The sequence below is a fragment of the Zootermopsis nevadensis genome, unplaced genomic scaffold, assembly GCF_977971745.1.
Source record: "Zootermopsis nevadensis isolate Lab colony 2312 unplaced genomic scaffold, Znev_1.0 Znev_ptg000010l, whole genome shotgun sequence".
NCBI lineage: Eukaryota > Metazoa > Arthropoda > Insecta > Blattodea > Termopsidae > Zootermopsis > Zootermopsis nevadensis.
In genome coordinates, this window is record NW_028259142.1 from 16,451,153 (window position 1) to 16,468,323 (window position 17,171).

Consider the following 17,171-nt stretch of genomic DNA (forward strand, 5'->3'; position numbering starts at 1 on the left):
GCATTTGTGAAGTAGCTAGCGAATCCCCTGACCATTCTTTCAGGATGTCGAAAGAACACCGTCTTTGAACATTTTCCACGTGCCTGCACCCTAAAATATATTTAAATAATCCAAGTCATGTAGGGTACGATTATCGGTCTATAATCTATGTATGCATACATTTTCTTATTAATATTATTCACATATCATTTTTTATAGTTTATGAATTATTATGTACATTACACGTCATATATTATCACTTTAATGAGATTTCGTAAGTTGGGAAAGATTGCTAAATGACGACGCAGATGTATAACATTTACAGATGACAAATTTTTTGTCTTAAATACCGTAGTGTGCAACAGATGCAAGGATATATTAAAAATATCGTGGAAGTAACAAGTAAACAAGCCACGAGTCTGTGGGTTGACAATGCAAAACCGAGCGAGTTCTCACTGCTATTATCACGCGTTGTGAACTACTATTATAGGCATAAAAACGCATTTGAATTTAAATTCAGTGGTACACTGCAAATAAACACAGAGTGAACGTAACCACGCGCCAAGCAGGTTGAGGAAATTCACGTAGGTGCAATTCACGAGGTCGCTGAAATATCACGTTACGTGTAGGCTACATTGGTACAGCTCATGTGCTTTAATGCGTTTAGGAGACGGATTGGTTGATTGATAGTTGTAACTGGCGTTCAGGAATTATTCAGCTTTCTGTTACGACCGTCGAACCATTGAGACTACACGACGCAACAGCCCAGAAGACAGCCATCTTCATACTCGCCGCCGTGAAAACCTCACCCTACATTGTGAGGTAGCCAACCTAGCATGAACGTAAAATTAATAATTATTCTACTTCGTCATTAATTTCTGTACATAATGTCCAGTAGAAGGCTTCCAGCCTACAACTAGGTTAAGTACGAGGTGCGATCGGAAAGTTTCAAGACTGTGTCAATAGAGGGCGAACCGGATGTAGTACGAGCTTCTGCCTTTAGGAGGTGCGGCCTACATTCATAGTGAATCAGTGTGCCAGCCGGCATCATCGAATTAGCATTTGTTTCTTAGTTACGGGCGTTTTGGTAGTGCATTACACCGACCCTCCTGCGATTGCGGATTTTCATGAACAAAGAGTGTGCATCAAATTTTGCCAAAGACTCGCCAAAACGGCTACGGAAACCTATGAAATGCTAAAGCAAGCATTTGGGGAGTCCGCACAAACTTTTGTGTGGCATTCACGTTTTAAAAATGGCCGAACCTCTGTCGATGATGACGAGCGTTCTGGACGACCATCTTCGAGCACAACGCCCAAAAATGTTACGAAGATTCGGCAGGCCATTTACGAAGATCGACGTCGTACCATCAACGACTTGTGCGACATTGTTGGGATAAGCTATGGGACCTGTCAGCTGATTCTAAAGGAAGAACTCCACATGCGACGCATCATGACAACGCGCCAGCGCACACCGCCCTCAAAGTTCGGCAGTTTTTGGCCTCAAACACCATGGCCGTCATCCCGCACCCTCCTTATTCGCCGTGTGACTTCTTCCTCTTCCCGAAGATGAAAATTCAGGTAAAGGGAAGGAGATTTGAGACGATAGAAGAGATTCAGGCAGAATCGCAGATGGTGCTTGACAGGCTGACAAAGAAAGATTTCCAGGGATGCTTCCAGGCTTGGCAGCGGCGCTGGGATCGTTGTGTTTACTCCCAGGGGAACTACTTCGAGGGTGATGGATGAATTTAATACCTGAGATAAGTGTACGGGTTTTTATAGGCGCAGTCTTGAAACTTTCCGATCGCACCTCGTGTGTTTAATATAACCTCAGAGTTCGCGCCGCCCTTGATGTTGTAATTGTGAGGATTGAGGTTCTCAAAGCGGTGAGGGTGATGATGTTGTTCGTCTGGGGTTTGACGCCGTGTAAACTCGCAGGTAGATACCAACGTTTCGAAGAAACGTATTGTCTGCATTTTCGGTGCAGACCAGAATAAAACATCATGTTTCTTGTTGTCTAGTACACTTGAAAGACAACGTTTTGGAAATTGGATCTGTTGCCGTCTTCAGGTGAATACCCACTGAGGTGGGTCTGGGACGAAATGCTAACCCCTAATTCTATAAAAGATTACCGTTGCAAAATTTTACATTTCTTTAAACGTTTACATCTGCATTAAGTGGCACTGGTGTCTTCCCCCACATCACAATTTAACATGGCCGTCATGTTTGTATTATTGATGGTACGAAAATAAAATTTAGGAAGGTTGGGTGGCTTTTAGTGACGTGATGTTTATTTCAAGTTTAATAAATATACATTGTTTGCTTCGGATGTTACTAGTTATATAGACACACGGATATGTTGTCATAAGCTAGTTTGCCCTTTTACAGAAGATGCAAGCTGAAAATATCAATTCGAAGGTTTAATTATTCGGTTTTGAAGACGGACGTATCGTATCAGCGCAGTTAGCTATCTTTCCTGTCATTATGCATTGGTTGTTCATGGAGATTTCTTCCCTTATGAAGGAAACCAGCACTTTCTGTTCTCCCTGACAGAGTTTCATGTTCTGTACTTTGTGTGCTAATAAGACAGTTTGCTACATCCGGTATTTCTGGTATAATAGTATGGCCAACATAAATTTCATTCTTCTTGTATTCGCTTCGCATTTCTCTCAGCCGAAAACTGATTTGTTTAGTATATAAGCTTTATTCTAGGAAGGGGGGATCCGAAGTCAAGTGAACGTTAGTGAGGAAAGGTTTGTGCAATTATACAAACGATGCTTTATACCGGTAGGAAAATATGAGTCAGACATGGCCTAAAGTTAGTTTGTATGTAAAACAGATTTAATGACATACATATATTGTATGCTATTGTAATACGATGATTTGTTTGTCAGAACATATGCCGAGGGTTTCTTAGAATTTTGATACGGAATTCAGTTCGAAGTCCACAAGATCACCTTTTGTTGTTGTGTTCCACTCGACGTAGAAGTATGTATTGTTTTGTAAGATTTGGGGTTTTCACAGCGGTGAGTATGAAGATTTCTGTCTTCTGGGTTGTTGCGCTGTGTAGTCTGGTCGATGAATCGCCCTGATGACGGAGGCAGTATGACCTCTGAAACGTTGGTTAACATCGACCAGACTACACAGCGCAACAACCCAGAAGACAGAAATCTTCATACTCATCGCCCTGATGACAAAGGCAGTATTACCTCTGAAACGTTGGTTAACATCGACCAGACTACACAGCGCAACAACCCAGAAGACAGAAATCTTCATACTCATCGCCCTGATGACAAAGGCAGTATTACCTCTGAAGCGTTGGTTAACATCGACCAGACTACACAGCGCAACAACCCAGAAGACAGAAATCTTCATACTCATCGCCCTGATGACAAAGGCAGTATTACCTCTGAAACGTTGGTTAACATCGACCAGACTACACAGCGCAACAACCCAGAAGACAGAAATCTTCATACTCATCGCCCTGATGACAAAGGCAGTGTTACCTCTGAAACGTTGGTTAACATCGACCAGACTACACAGCGCAACAACCCAGAAGACAGAAATCTTCATACTCATCGCCCTGATGACAAAGGCAGTGTTACCTCTGAAACGTTGGTTAACATCGACCAGACTACACAGCGTAATAACCCAGAAGACAGAAATCTTCATACTCATCGCCCTGATGACAAAGGCAGTGTTACCTCTGAAACGTTGGTTAACATCGACCAGACTACACAGCGTAATAACCCAGAAGACAGAAATCGTAATGTATTGTTTTCTTTGTAGTTATGCCCGAATAGGCCATTGTTTTGCAGCTTTTGACGGGTGATAAGTGCAAAAATAGTAGGCTTACAATACAAAGATAGGATCCGTTGTATGCAGACGATAGGTTTATAAGCCGTGTGGCGACAGACAGGAATCCTGGAACACAATGTTGCTGGCGACAGAGGGTTACTCCACGAGATAGGCATCGGGGAACATCGGCCCAACACTACCGTAAAATAAAGTTCGGCGCCATACTGGGTCTTGTGTTTTGTTTGTACACGCTCTTTTAAATCGGTTCATGGACACACCTGGATGTGAGGTTGGATGGGGCCCCTCAGTGGCACCCTTGTCCGGAATAGAATTCCTAATATGTAAAATTGTTCTTTTTCTTATGAAATAACAAAATCACGTTTTGTAAGTTAGATATTGCTTCAGTCTGAGGTAAAGAAGGGGGTAAAGGAAGAGACAGCCTAACTCTTCGGCCTCCTGGTTGAGCTAACCCCAGACTTGTCCACATTTTAGTGTGCTAAAAACCCTGTTAGAGGAATATAGGCTGTTTTTTAGACAGTGTGTAATGATCTTCTTCAGGCATCCGTAATGATGAAATAGTGGAGAGATAATTGGCTATGGGGGTAATATAGGGGTAATGGGGCGTGGTGGCGCCATCAGGTACGTCAGGGTACATTCCAATGGCTGTGATTGACAGATAGCTTGCGGGTGGGGGTGGCGTGATGGGGCGCCATGTGGACCCCTAACTGGTTGCTTCATTCAGAATTCGAGCTTTCTTGCTGCAAGGATTGCCTTGACACATCGAATTACCTAAGAGGAAGCCAAATCTGTCGTCCAACGCATCCTATAAAATGTATATTGACTTACCTGGTCAACAAATTCATGAGATTTGAGGTTCCGCGTAGGTCCCTTACGTGATCTCTTGCTCAATAATTTGCCTAGGGTCTACATAACATTGAGACACAGAAACAAGATACTGTAGAGTGTATGCTTATAAAATGAGATCATGCTCGAATGTTATGTTGTTTCTGAAAATATGTGTCAGATGTTTTCATGTTTACTTTTGAAATAAAAAAAAATATTGTTGCGTATTTATGTGGTAACTTATAATTCACAGTACTCAAAAATCACAAACGCCATTAAATTAGTTTATGTTGTAACTTCTTAAAACGACAGTCGGGGTTTCATTCAAATGAGACTGTTAAGTGGAAACACTTTATTTCCGAATGGGTTATCTCATTTTTATAAGTCATCGTTAATCACACGAAATTTGGCTTCGATCAACTTTCCGTAGGTGTCAGTATATTATGCTGAGTAGTTCTGTTGTATCATGTGCTGTGTGTACAAGACAGAGTGTAGCATATGTCAGTCGTTAGTTGGAGTCACATTCCACAGCTTCGTAAATCCCTAGCTCATTATAGAGGAAAACTTGACCTATGTCGTAACTAAACAGAAATGCATGTGAAACCTGCCAGAAAACTACTCACTTTCCTACGCGATGTCGTCTGCCGGTTGCTGGCTGGCTGGCAACATTTGCTGAGTCCTGTTCCAAGTGCTTTGCTGCAGAGGTGTCAAATGCTTTCTGTACGCCCAACAAGAGATATTCTACCCTGGTGATCGGAATTTTATTTAACGATACAAGATACGAATCTCTCTCTTGTCGGGAAGAACGTGAATTACAGTCCATAAATACACGTGTAGCTCGCTTCCCTTTAAACCCCAGTGGTATCTATAAGCACCACTATTTTAATACTAATTAACACTGCATTTTGTATTTATGGGTATTATTCTCGGTGTAAAGAGACATTACTTCCTTAAACAAGATTAACCAGTTTATCTCTAGAATTGAGACGCGTTATGTTTTCTTTGCGGTTCTGACTTAATTATTAATGTTGTCGAGATGAGCTTCGGCTTCACAGGTTGAAAAGGGGTTAGGTGTCCCGAAAAAGAAATGTTAAGCGAATGGGGAATCTGTTCATAATCCCGTGTTATAATGCTGGGTGTGTTCTTCGAAAAACAAATTATGCAATAAAATTTTAAACACGGTATAACTGTTGTTAAGATCGTAACATCAGAAGTGACGTAATCCGGTGAAGTCACTTATTTGCCAAACGAATACCCTGTTGTTCTGCATACTTGGTTTACGTTGATATTAATATTAGCTTCAAACGAATTTTCAACTGTCATCCGATGCTGTATAGTCTGAGTTACTGATAACTCGTAAAATAAATCACACAAATTAATTACAGCAGATTCATATCTGCAGTGTTTGTAATTCAGGGCCTGAGAGATAATACAACATACCAAAGGAAGCTTTTAGGATGTATGTGTATTTCAAGCATGTTTCCTCCCTTGTCTTTCCTGATTAAAATAGGTCTGCGAGAAATGGACGTCGATTTGGAACTCGGAAAGTATTTTGGGTACGCTGTTACTGTTCTACGTTATGAAGTCCTTAGTCTCCGTTTTCTGAACACTTTATGTTGTTTGTGCTCCATTAGTTCAAGTTTGTGATCATTCCGGCTGTCGGCGTTCCGTTTGGTAACAGCCAGAACATTGTGGTACATATTTTATTAAAATTATCCCGTTGGTCAACCTTAGATCAAACTGAACATGCGAATTAATTTTAATTTTGGATCTTGTGAATGTATTACTACAGATCTCGCTGATGAAGTGTTCAGTAAAGTGTTATGGATGGGTTCAAGTCAACAGTTGTTGACAGTAAAAATTATATCTATATTATGGTGTCAGCCAATCGAGTTGGTTTTGCCAGTGATTTATTATTATATGATCAAATCATGGAGGATGAGATGGTCAGGGCATGAGAGACGTGTGGGAGGTATGGTAAGTGCATACAAGATTTTTGTTGCAAACCCTGAAGGACTTGGGCGTAGATTGGATAATAAAATTAAGCTGAAGAAGTTTAAGGACCTAGGGTGTGAGGGTATGTACTTTACACATCTGGCTAATGATAGGAACCAATGGCGGACTCTTGTGAAGACGGTTATGAACCTTCGGTTTTCGTAAAAGATGGGAAATTTCTTGAATGACTCTGCTCCACTGCGTTAGTTGAGTAAAGTCACAGTTGATCATTAATTTTTATTTCGTCCGGTTTTATGGGAAATTATTCAAGAAATTCGTTTTACTACACAGTGATTTGTGGCAAATCATAAGGTCCCCTAATTTTTTTAATGTTCTGGACCAATAAAAACAAAAAAATACCCCGAACGAAGATTGCTGTCTTCCGGGTTGCAGCGCCGTGTAGCCTGGTTGAAGTTTACCGACGTTTCAGAGGTCCTTGCTGCCTCCACCATCAGCACGATGATGGAGGCAGTAAGGACCTCTGAAACGATCTACCAGATTACACGGCGCTGCAACCCAGAAGACAGTCATCTTCGTACTTACCACAGTGGAAACCTCAAATCATACAAACATACCCCAGATGCGTTCATTTGGTAATGAATCTTAAACCCTCTTTCAGATAGGTTATTTTAGTGGACTGAATCTGTAAGCTTCTTTTCATAAATTTCAAAGTCTTTGAAACCATATATCTTCTTCACACATTTTAATTATAACCCTAACCAGTCGTAGCCACTGTAGGCTACTGACTGAGCTACCTGAATTTTGCTACAGTTTCAAAGCATTTATCCTGTATTTTGTTGACAGGACATTGTCAATCACATAATAATCCACACATTCAGTTATTATTGTTCAGATCGAGTAAGCGTTTACAGACGACTGCATTTCCAACAATTTTAGTTGTTAATTGGGCAAGTGAAGAATCCGGAAGTCTGGGGTCGAAGTGTTCCTTGAAGGAAGTCATCTCTTGACACACATAGCTGCCGGGTGAATCCAAGCATCGGGTTCCATGAAGAGGCTGGTGGGCGCCCCCCCTGCCACATGTGGGCACTGTGCAGTGGCGGATTGGTTCCATGGTATGGGTTCTACTTTGAAAAGCCGATAGGTTTATTTTTTCAGCCTGTCAAGAAACATCCTTCTTCTGTGCAACCTGATGACTTATTTCCGTGTTCACAAGAGCCCGCCAGTGAACGGTGTCATGAACCAGTTGAATTAATTCCAAATTTTTAAGTAACTTTATCGCACATAATTTATATTTTAATATAATCCACATCCGCGTACTTCTCTCAAGTAATCTCTTACACGTCACTGCTGCGCGAACCTCAAATACCCGATAGACCTATGTAGCAATAATAGTAGAGTAGGTCTGAAGATGGAGATGTCCATATTACTTTTGGTTATGACGCCGTGTGGACTCGTGCTGGTGTCTTTAGGTTCAGATATTGGTACGAAGCTGACCAAATCCTTGTATCTTATGCTCAAGCCCTTGGGAGCTGGGAAGTGCGCAGAGACAACTTTCTCTTTACCTTGGAACATCTCGTGTGTCATCGCGCGATGACCATTCCACCCCTGGTGCCTGTTTCTCCCTCAGCGGCGAGTAATGGCCTGTGAACTGGAGAGTTCTTTCAGTAGGAAGTGGCTCGGTCTGTCCACTGGTTGACAATACGAATGAGCAGATGATGGATAGATAGCCGAATGGGATTATTACCTTCTTGTCCCGCCGTCGGTTTAAAATTCTTGCAGGCGCCTCATCGTGTCGGACAAGCATATACCACAGCTGAAACGTGATCCGTGTTCTTGTATTCACCAGTGCAGAACCAATACGACGAAGATTTGTTACGATCTTTGGCTCGGCACATATACCCTATTCACTGCACTTAGGGGTGGAACAAGACACGCTGCCTAGTCAAAGTAGAATACCTCCCATTCTCCTCTGTGTCCCAGAAGACAGAGAGATGGGAGTAATATGATTTAATTTTCTCACGACGGCGAGTATGAAGTTGATTGTATTTTGGTATGTTCCACCGTGTAGTCTGGTAGAAACTGACAGAAACGTCGGTCAGTTTCTACCATATTATACGACGCAACATCCTAGAATACAGCCAACTTCTATGGCAAAACGTTCTCATTTTTAAATGCACATATTTGTTACTTTTTTAAAAACTGTAACATGGGCCAAAAATATTCTTTGCTTTGAGGCGCAGGTTCGAGTCCACCCTGTTGTATTGCTCGGTTAGGGGAACTCTTGTTGTGGCATCACATGTGGGAACTCTCCCGTCACCCCGGTTCCAACATTGTCATAAATTAACACACCCATATGGTGTGTATGGGATTAAGTAGAAGGAGCAGCTTTACCATTACGTATAGTCGCTACTTAATAGTCCCACTTTAGGCAGTATCAGTGGTCCTTCATGCACAGAACAGGTCTTAGGAAGACCTCTGCTGGGGATTGTGACACACGTAATCTTGGTGAGATTTCAGGTTCATAGGGCGACTAGTATTAATATGACTTGTGTTCTGGGATGTTGCGCCGTGTAGTCTGGTAGAACTTTACTGACGTTTCAGAGGTTTATACTGCCTCCATCATCAGGGCGCAACATTCTAAAAGACAGTAATTTGTATACTGTTTTCAGCGTTCCTCAGAACGTTGGTAACTGAGTGCAAGACTTGGTATTATCGAAATAATTTAAAAAAATAACTGATATATTCAATAAAACAATAGGACATAAAAAATTAACAAAAATAATTGAGAAAAAGTAAGTAGTAAGAATAAAAAAATTGACACAAATGGTAATTTTTTCAGTTCGCATTGTCTATCCTCTTCTAGCGCTTTATGTAGAGATGGCATAAAGATCACGCCATTTTTACCTCGCCAGTTCGTCGTAAGAAATTTCCGTCCGGCTATTGCTATTTGACTGCATTTAATCAAATATTTTCGGTTATGGAGGGGATTGGCCTTCAGTGGAGGAGCTGCCTCATTGTGGCCCCCATGCTTCACTGCTGCTTCAGAGACCCAGATATTCGTGGTCTCTTACTCCTTGAGACGAGATTTTTGATCTCCGTTCAACATACGGATAATTCTACCAGAGATTTGGTTTTAGTAAAATTGTTAAACCCAGGCGGCGAGAAAGTGGAATAATGTGCACACGCTTAGTTGAAGTAATGTCTAAGTACACTTTTGCTTACTCAAAATATTCTTTAAACCAGTTGTAAAAGAGGTAATGAACATGGATTAACAGAGACAGATGAATAAAAGCTGTTAAACTGGGGATTTTAAGACCTTTGGTTACATACAGACTGTTATAATTGCTTAAATACGTTAGGTAGTAACTTCATGTCTGTAATACAGTTGAAGTTATTACCACATGGAGGAAGAAATGGAATGACCCGGCAGATAAAATGGTATGGCCGGAGGTTTGATGGAGTTGTAAACCTACAGAGTGAATTTTGAGTCTAGTAGAGCTTATGTTGGCCTCATCTGCGAAAACTAGAATAATGCACAGAAACTAAGAAAATGATTAAGATTCTTTTAAAAATTTTGGGATTAAATAAACCATTACATTCTTGCATTTAAATTACCTTCTAACAATGATATCGGTGCTGTTTTGGGCATCCCTGTTTGGGGTAATTTTGTTCTTTGTGTTCTGTAACAGACAACTGCGTCGCATTTCTGAAATCCGATTAGCGAAGAAAGCCAGCAGGAAACTGCATGCCAATTACGTTGTCATAATGGTCATTACTCGAGAATCAGAAGACGCTGTCTTAACGTGTAAACTCCATTGTCACAATTTCATGTCGCTGCCAAGAGAAGGCAACAGATGGAATCTGAAGATTTTCCTGTGACGTGCAACAATGGTATAAAAACGATAATTTGAACAGAAAATGGCCATCTTCTGGGTTGTAGCGCAGACTACACGGCGCTGCAATCCAGAAGACGGCCGGCCACCTTCGGACTGACCGCCGTGAGAACCTCAAATCCTACTTAGAATTTGAACACACTACAAGTACAATCGCACGTAATTTAATATACGTACTGGATAGTTTTATTTTTGGTGGGCAGAAATCGGACGTCCGTCCATCCATATGTTTTATTTTTGATACCGGTACACACGAACAAACGTTGACGAAAAAAGGTGTTAGAGAGTCTAATTTAGTCCGTATTTTCCCAATGCCTTCTCCGATTTACCTCATATGGAGCTTTGTGTAATATAGGCCTAACAAGAGAAACAAATATGATTACTTTTACAACAATATATTTATAACTGCAATAAATAAACAAGGCCGATAAGCCATAATACTTTTAGGTATTTACTGTTTAAAAGGTTTATCCACATGTTTGAGCGTGTGTTTAATTCTGAAAACCAGTTCCATCCTGTGCTTCCATTCTTCGTTTACATTTCTCTTAAAGTAAACGAGTGACACGATGAAAGTAATTATTTTGAAAGTCTTGTGAACAGACCTCTACGTTTCAGTTCATCGTTTTTTCCCCAGTGACCACATAATGACGATTACACGAATTATATAGAGACGCTGCTGTAGTGTGTAGACATAGATTACTTTTGCAATATAAACCGCTTATGATCGCCTGACATTAAAACTGATAGGGACATGGATGACACTGTACCAAAGGATTTTGTGTGAAAGATTGCCCTTAAAAGTTGTGTCCCATAATTCTGCACCGGTTCTAGGTAATAACATTTTAACTACCCGGCGTCTACTCGGGCAGAAGAATTTACGAAGTTTTGAATTACCACGTCCGTGTCGGTGACATACTGTGCATAAAATTTGAAGCCCGGTCTGTGGCGGCGAGAGAGCCACGTGTGTGAATCGTTATCACCACCACACTCTTGTGCGGTGACCCACGAACACGACACGCCGTGATTGTACTAGGCACAGGCTTGCCCACAAGTTGTAGTCTCATGCAAATTGACATTCTCACAGTGAGAAGCATTTCATTCGACCGTACGCGCGTGTTACAATGTGATGATGGCATATTTGAACGAAAGAGGGAAGACCTGGTTGTGATAAAGGTGACACAGGCCAACAAAGATTTGTTTTCTAACGCTTTGACTTAGGATGTCGTGCCCCACTGAATTAGTATTTTTTTTTTTGTATTTTATTGTAGAGTCTGCATTAAGTCAATGACGATAATTCATCTTTAAAAATTTAACTCTAGAGTGGCCAGCTTCACGTTCTGCCCACTTTTCTCTCGCATAAATTTTCTCCGGGATCCGTCACTTGGGAGGAAATCAGACGTCAGAACGTGTAAAATAGTTCAAGCTTGGACCTGTGTTAACACATGCAATGAAGAAGGATTGTATAAAATGCTTGGAGTTGCCGGCAGTTCGTTCCAGGCTTGAGACTGAAGTGATACGCGCTGAAGTGACAGGAAGCCCACAAAGTAAACCCCTCATTCTCCCTCCCCAAATAGAAAACTTTTCTCCCGGATGCTTCTTTTGAAATTATGTGTTGTACAGAAGTGTGTTACTACTGTAATTTCCTTGTCGCATAGTAAACATGAAATGTTGGATGTTGTTTTAAGCCAGGACTTGTCACGTAAAATCTCATGTTTACACACTGTAAGAAACGAGGGCCCTTAAGTCTTCCTTTGCTCATGGCATCTAGACCCACGTGGTTTATCTGGGGCAATTGGAATATCACATCCATCCCGTTGCTTAACATAACGCTACCGGGCCGTCTAACCTCGTTGGGTTAGCACATCTATCTGTCGGAACATTCCTACGAAATGGATCTACTGAACTGCCTAATCTTATTCTGTTGCAGAAGGTCTAGTGGTTCAACTTTCCGATGCTACGAACGAGATTTCTCGTTTAGGAACAGCAATCAGTTCTGTTCTGAATAACTCTAGTATTTAACATCAGTGAAAAATACATATATTTTTGTTCGTTTATTCAAATTGTTTGCTACGTGTACAAACAAAATGTATTTGAGCTTAATAAAACTGAATTTTTTAACTACTTACATTTATACAGGCATATGTTAGTATTTTATTGTCGGATATGAGCTTTACAGCACAGGCATTCTTTAAGCCTTCCACAAGCTCAATTATCAGACGACATTTTCTATCGGTTCCATTAAGAGTACGGTGTTGTAAACAGACGACGGAAGCGTAACATTCTTATGGATCTTAGGTAAATACGTTGTGGATGAGAGGTGGATGAAACTGGCTCCAGATCATGGTCAGTGGCGGACTTAGGTTCTAGCCCTGTTGAAATAGATGGACATGGGGGGGGGGGGGGGGGGGGGTTGTGTGCAAAATGATGGGTTTCAATATGATTTTTTTGTGGAGAAACATTGAGGAGGTATTTCTTGGCATTTGAGTCCAGTATGAAACATTTTTAGTCTGATGGAAGAAAAAAGTAGGACCACCTTGGTCTAAATAATCGTTGCCAAAATAAATATTTTGAATTTAGATTAAAACTGAAGTTAAGAATTAGTACCTTTAGTCTGAGTAATGTTTTCTGTTGCTTGAGATTTAGAAATTGGTGATGAGACGTAGATTCACTCTAGTGTGCATAAAGAACGCCAAGACGCTCCTGGTAAGAGGACATTGGCAAGAATTACGTTTCACATGTTGCTGGTTGGGATTCAACACAATTAGCTCAGTCTTTCAGAATCGTTAATTTCGTTAGAAGACGCTGGTGTAGAAAGAAGACTGTGCCCCATGCTGCTATGCGGGTAAACGACAGTTCACAGTTCACCCTAACACGGAGTTATATTTCAGCCCGGTACAGTAACGTAAACCACTCACGCCTTAACGATATTTAGTACAGCTCAGTGTGCTCTTCTAAATAATATTTAAAGATGCAGTTTCTACCGCTAAGAAAACGCCACTTCGCTTTGCTGTCTGCACTGCGAATCATACAGAACCTGTAAACGAACTATGTGGGCTAAATACAGAGTTATAGATTATTAAAGAAGGCGGTACATATAATTATTATTATGCTTGTTAACGAGTGCGTTAAATATGTAACTGCGAGTCCGTCTCGATTGTGCAGAGGTTTTCTTAAAAGGGTATATGGACTTAGGAACTTTGTGATTCCTGCAACTCGTACCCTATGTAAGGATACTGAAGAAATCCGAGTCGCTACATGGGCTAGGATGTGGGAGATACGACGTGTGTATAGAATTTTTGTGGGGGAACCTTTTAGAAGACTAAGGAGATGGATGATAACATTAAGGTGGATCTTATTGAAAGAGGTGGATGGAAGTGGTTCAGGATCGTGTAATATGACGGGTTCTGTGTGGTGTCTGTGGTGCTCATGCTCCGACGAAGACAGCCTTTCTGTAGTACACCGATGGCTTGAAGTTTTAATCAATTAACTCTGTCGATTACCCGTGACATGTCTGTTGTGCAGTCGCTGCAGGCAGCTTGGGGAACCGAGGCACACGAAGAGCAGACAGCTTCTGCGGAGGGAATCGCGGACTGATTAATGAGCGACTCTCTTCTTCGAGTGGGGGTGGGCTGAGCATACGTTTGTGCATATTTTTACAGCAGGAACTGGCTTAGTGTAGCAGTTGGCTTGGAATGTCAACTGCCACCGAATATCTTCTCGTTTCTTATTTAGATGAAACAGTTTTACTACTGAATATGCCAGCAGCCATGACAGTACAGTAGAACTTTGAAGGTTTTGAAGTTGGGTAATTTAATAAGTGGATGTACAGCTGCGTTGGTTTCGTGATATTATGGGTCTGAAAGGTTGTCATAAGCAAAAATAAAATCTTAGATGATAAGTTTTTAAAATAGTATTTCTAACAAATTGTATACTACAATTCGAGCTTTAGTTATTTTCCATCTGCATTCTTTGAGATTTTTAACACTGCGTTCGGTCTTATGTTAATTGCGTAGGCTACATACAAATTCATTTTGACAACGTTAATCACATCGCAGATGTATGTCATACTACACAGTCATTTCCTTGTATTTTTTTTTCAATATCTGTTTATCATTGTCTCTCTTTGCCTTCCTACCCATTTTTATGTCCGTCCATCTGTCCGTCCATAGTTATTAATATATACTGACTGCCACTTGTAGGCCAACTACTCCTTGTTAACTGCTAACAACAACTTGATTATGCATACAGGAGTACACAGTGTTATGTGGGCGCACTAGCAATGTAGTGGCAGTTTTACATTATTTAAGAATCCTGTGAAAAATACAGCGTCTTAGTTTGTAGTCTTTTGGTGATCGACACGTCTGGTGGGTCTGGATTTATTGTTTTCCACTTTGAAAGTTATTGTAAGGTTTGCAGAAGTGAGGTGTTGGGTTTCCGACCCAGCGCTCGGTATATAATTCATGGTAAAACAAGAGCCACCCTTACAAGATAGTGCTTGGAGCCCAGAGCGCTGGAGCTCTGAGACTAATTAGTGTCACAGGTTAGATTAATGGCAAGACAGTAGGTACTTGGTTCGAATCTCTGCTCTACTCAGCTACATGCTGGAATCCTGCCTTTTGTACAGCTGTATAAATTTGAAAAAAGAGACAACTTTTGTGAATTTATTATGGAGGGCGACGGGGGGGGGACGATATGAAGTTTAATTTTATGTTCGGCGGTACTAACTAATGAAGCTTTGGAAGTAGACATACGGGACTTGGTTTTGAAGTAGATCGTTAACATATGCATCTTCAAATTCTGTGTGAAATATTGTTTATATATGAGTTTTTTATAATGGTGTGTGTGTGTGTGTGTGCGCGGAGTTTAAGAAACTACTTCATGCACGTAAATGTGTCGCTAAATAGTAGCTTCTAATCACTTGTTAATACTAATGCTAATAATATCACTTCATAGTGGGCCTACTCGTTTGGTTTATAGTCCCCGTCGTTTCGTGTCGCCCGACACTTTCAGTACGTTGATCTAGAGGCCGAAGAGTTGTATGCATTCCACACACTATATCTTGTCGTCCTGTTTGACGGATCTGCCAGCTAAGGAACAAGGTCTTGTTACCGAATTTGGGGGAAACAGGACGACTGGCGCCGAGTGTCTGGACTTAAGGACATTGTGGCTCCACGGATGACCAATTAGAATGGTCGGACACCTTGCCTTACGTGATTTATGATGTCATTGGCACTTCCTGTGTTTCCCAAGTAGTTGTTGTTTTTGTCATGAGTGGGAGGTTCTTTGGTGTCCCTCCCCAAGAACTGGGCCCCATAAACTTTTGTGTTCCTCCTCCCCTTGAGATGCAGGCGTGTAGTTCGGCGGTCGACATGCCTTGGACATCAATGGCCAGTGTCCATTCAATATTCATTCCAAGGAGATTATATGGGACATGTCCACACGGAATTGTGTTCTGGATGTTGCGCCCTGGTGACGGAGGCGGTAAGCGCGTCAGTATCTACCAGACTACACGGTCCAACTTCTCAGAAGACAGTCGTCTTCGTACTCGCTGCCGTGAGAACCTGAAATCTCACGTGGTTTCTTTTTATTTGCACTTTCTCGACCCGTGAAGTAGCTAGGGCTTGATCCAAGGTACCTCGGGCAATGAACGACGCCCACGAAGCAGTTCCGTTCGATGCAAACGGCTTAAGCCGCCAGTGAGAATGACACCTTCTGGTGTCTTCATGCAACCTCCTTGATTCTCGACTCATTCATTTGCTACAGAACTCACGTTTGTTTCAGCCCAATGCGTTGCTTGTTGCATGTCTGAAGCTTAAAGAATAACTTCGTTTTTCGACATCGGCAATTTTTATTTTATTTGTAGTGTTCTGTCTGACGACAGGTCCATATGAACAGGATCCTTCTTGGCAGATGATCCAGAAGTGGTTTGCCATTGCCTTCTTCTGTGTGTGAATGGAGTAATTGTTGGGATGCCACGGAGGAAAACTCCGTGTTGCCTAGACCACGGCCTTGCCCAACACAAGTTATAAATTCGGGCACCGCCGGGAATCGAACCCGAGACCCCAGGATTACAAGGCCAGCGTTCTAACCGCTAGACCACCGCGGCAGGCACATCGGCAATACTACACAAAATCTCGAAGAAAATACAGCAAGAAGTTCTGGGAAGAATTTGTGACACCTACTTCCTTTCTAATGTTTCTTCTTTCTTACAGTGTTTAGGTCCATTAGATCTGTTTCTAGTTTACACGAGCTGTTTTTGGTCTTCCTAGATTTCGCTTTTCTCGAAGCCTGTAGTTGAAAACTCTTCTAGGGAATTATTAGCTTGGCTTTAAATGAAAATGGCTTCTCCACTTCTATTATTTCTTAATGGCATTGTTCATTATCCTAACATCAAGTAGACTGTATGACCTAAAACTTTTCTAATATTTTCTTGGGTTATCAGCCATGTCAGTTGGTTAAACATCGCCGATATTTCAAGTGTCATCTTTCTCCATCAGGATTATGATGTGATTATAGTCCTTATACCATCCCTTTCTTTCATTTTATAATTACGGTGATAGTGGCATATAATATTAATAATCATTACATTTAATTATAAATGTCTAAGCACAATTTCCATCAGTAGGTCAACAGATACAAACCTATATTAATTTCACCCTGATGCAACGAAATTCGTGGACATGTTTACGTCTATATACAAAATTT

General features: G+C 41.3%; 1 protein-coding gene across 4 annotated transcripts in view; it reads left to right on the forward strand.

The window, feature by feature from the left end:
• Positions 1–17,171, forward strand: part of LOC110830296 (ankyrin repeat domain family member sosondowah) — a 369,880-nt gene that overhangs the window by 335,607 nt on the left and 17,102 nt on the right. The window contains exon 7 of one of the 4 annotated variants that reach the window (XM_022065024.2): positions 12,394–12,417. The exons of the other annotated variants lie outside the window; for them this stretch is intronic. Coding sequence (XP_021920716.1) covers positions 12,394–12,402 — 9 coding nt within the window. The 3' untranslated portion in view covers positions 12,403–12,417. Of the gene's footprint in view, positions 1–12,393; positions 12,418–17,171 lie in introns of those variants that run through there. 4 annotated transcript variants of the gene reach the window in all.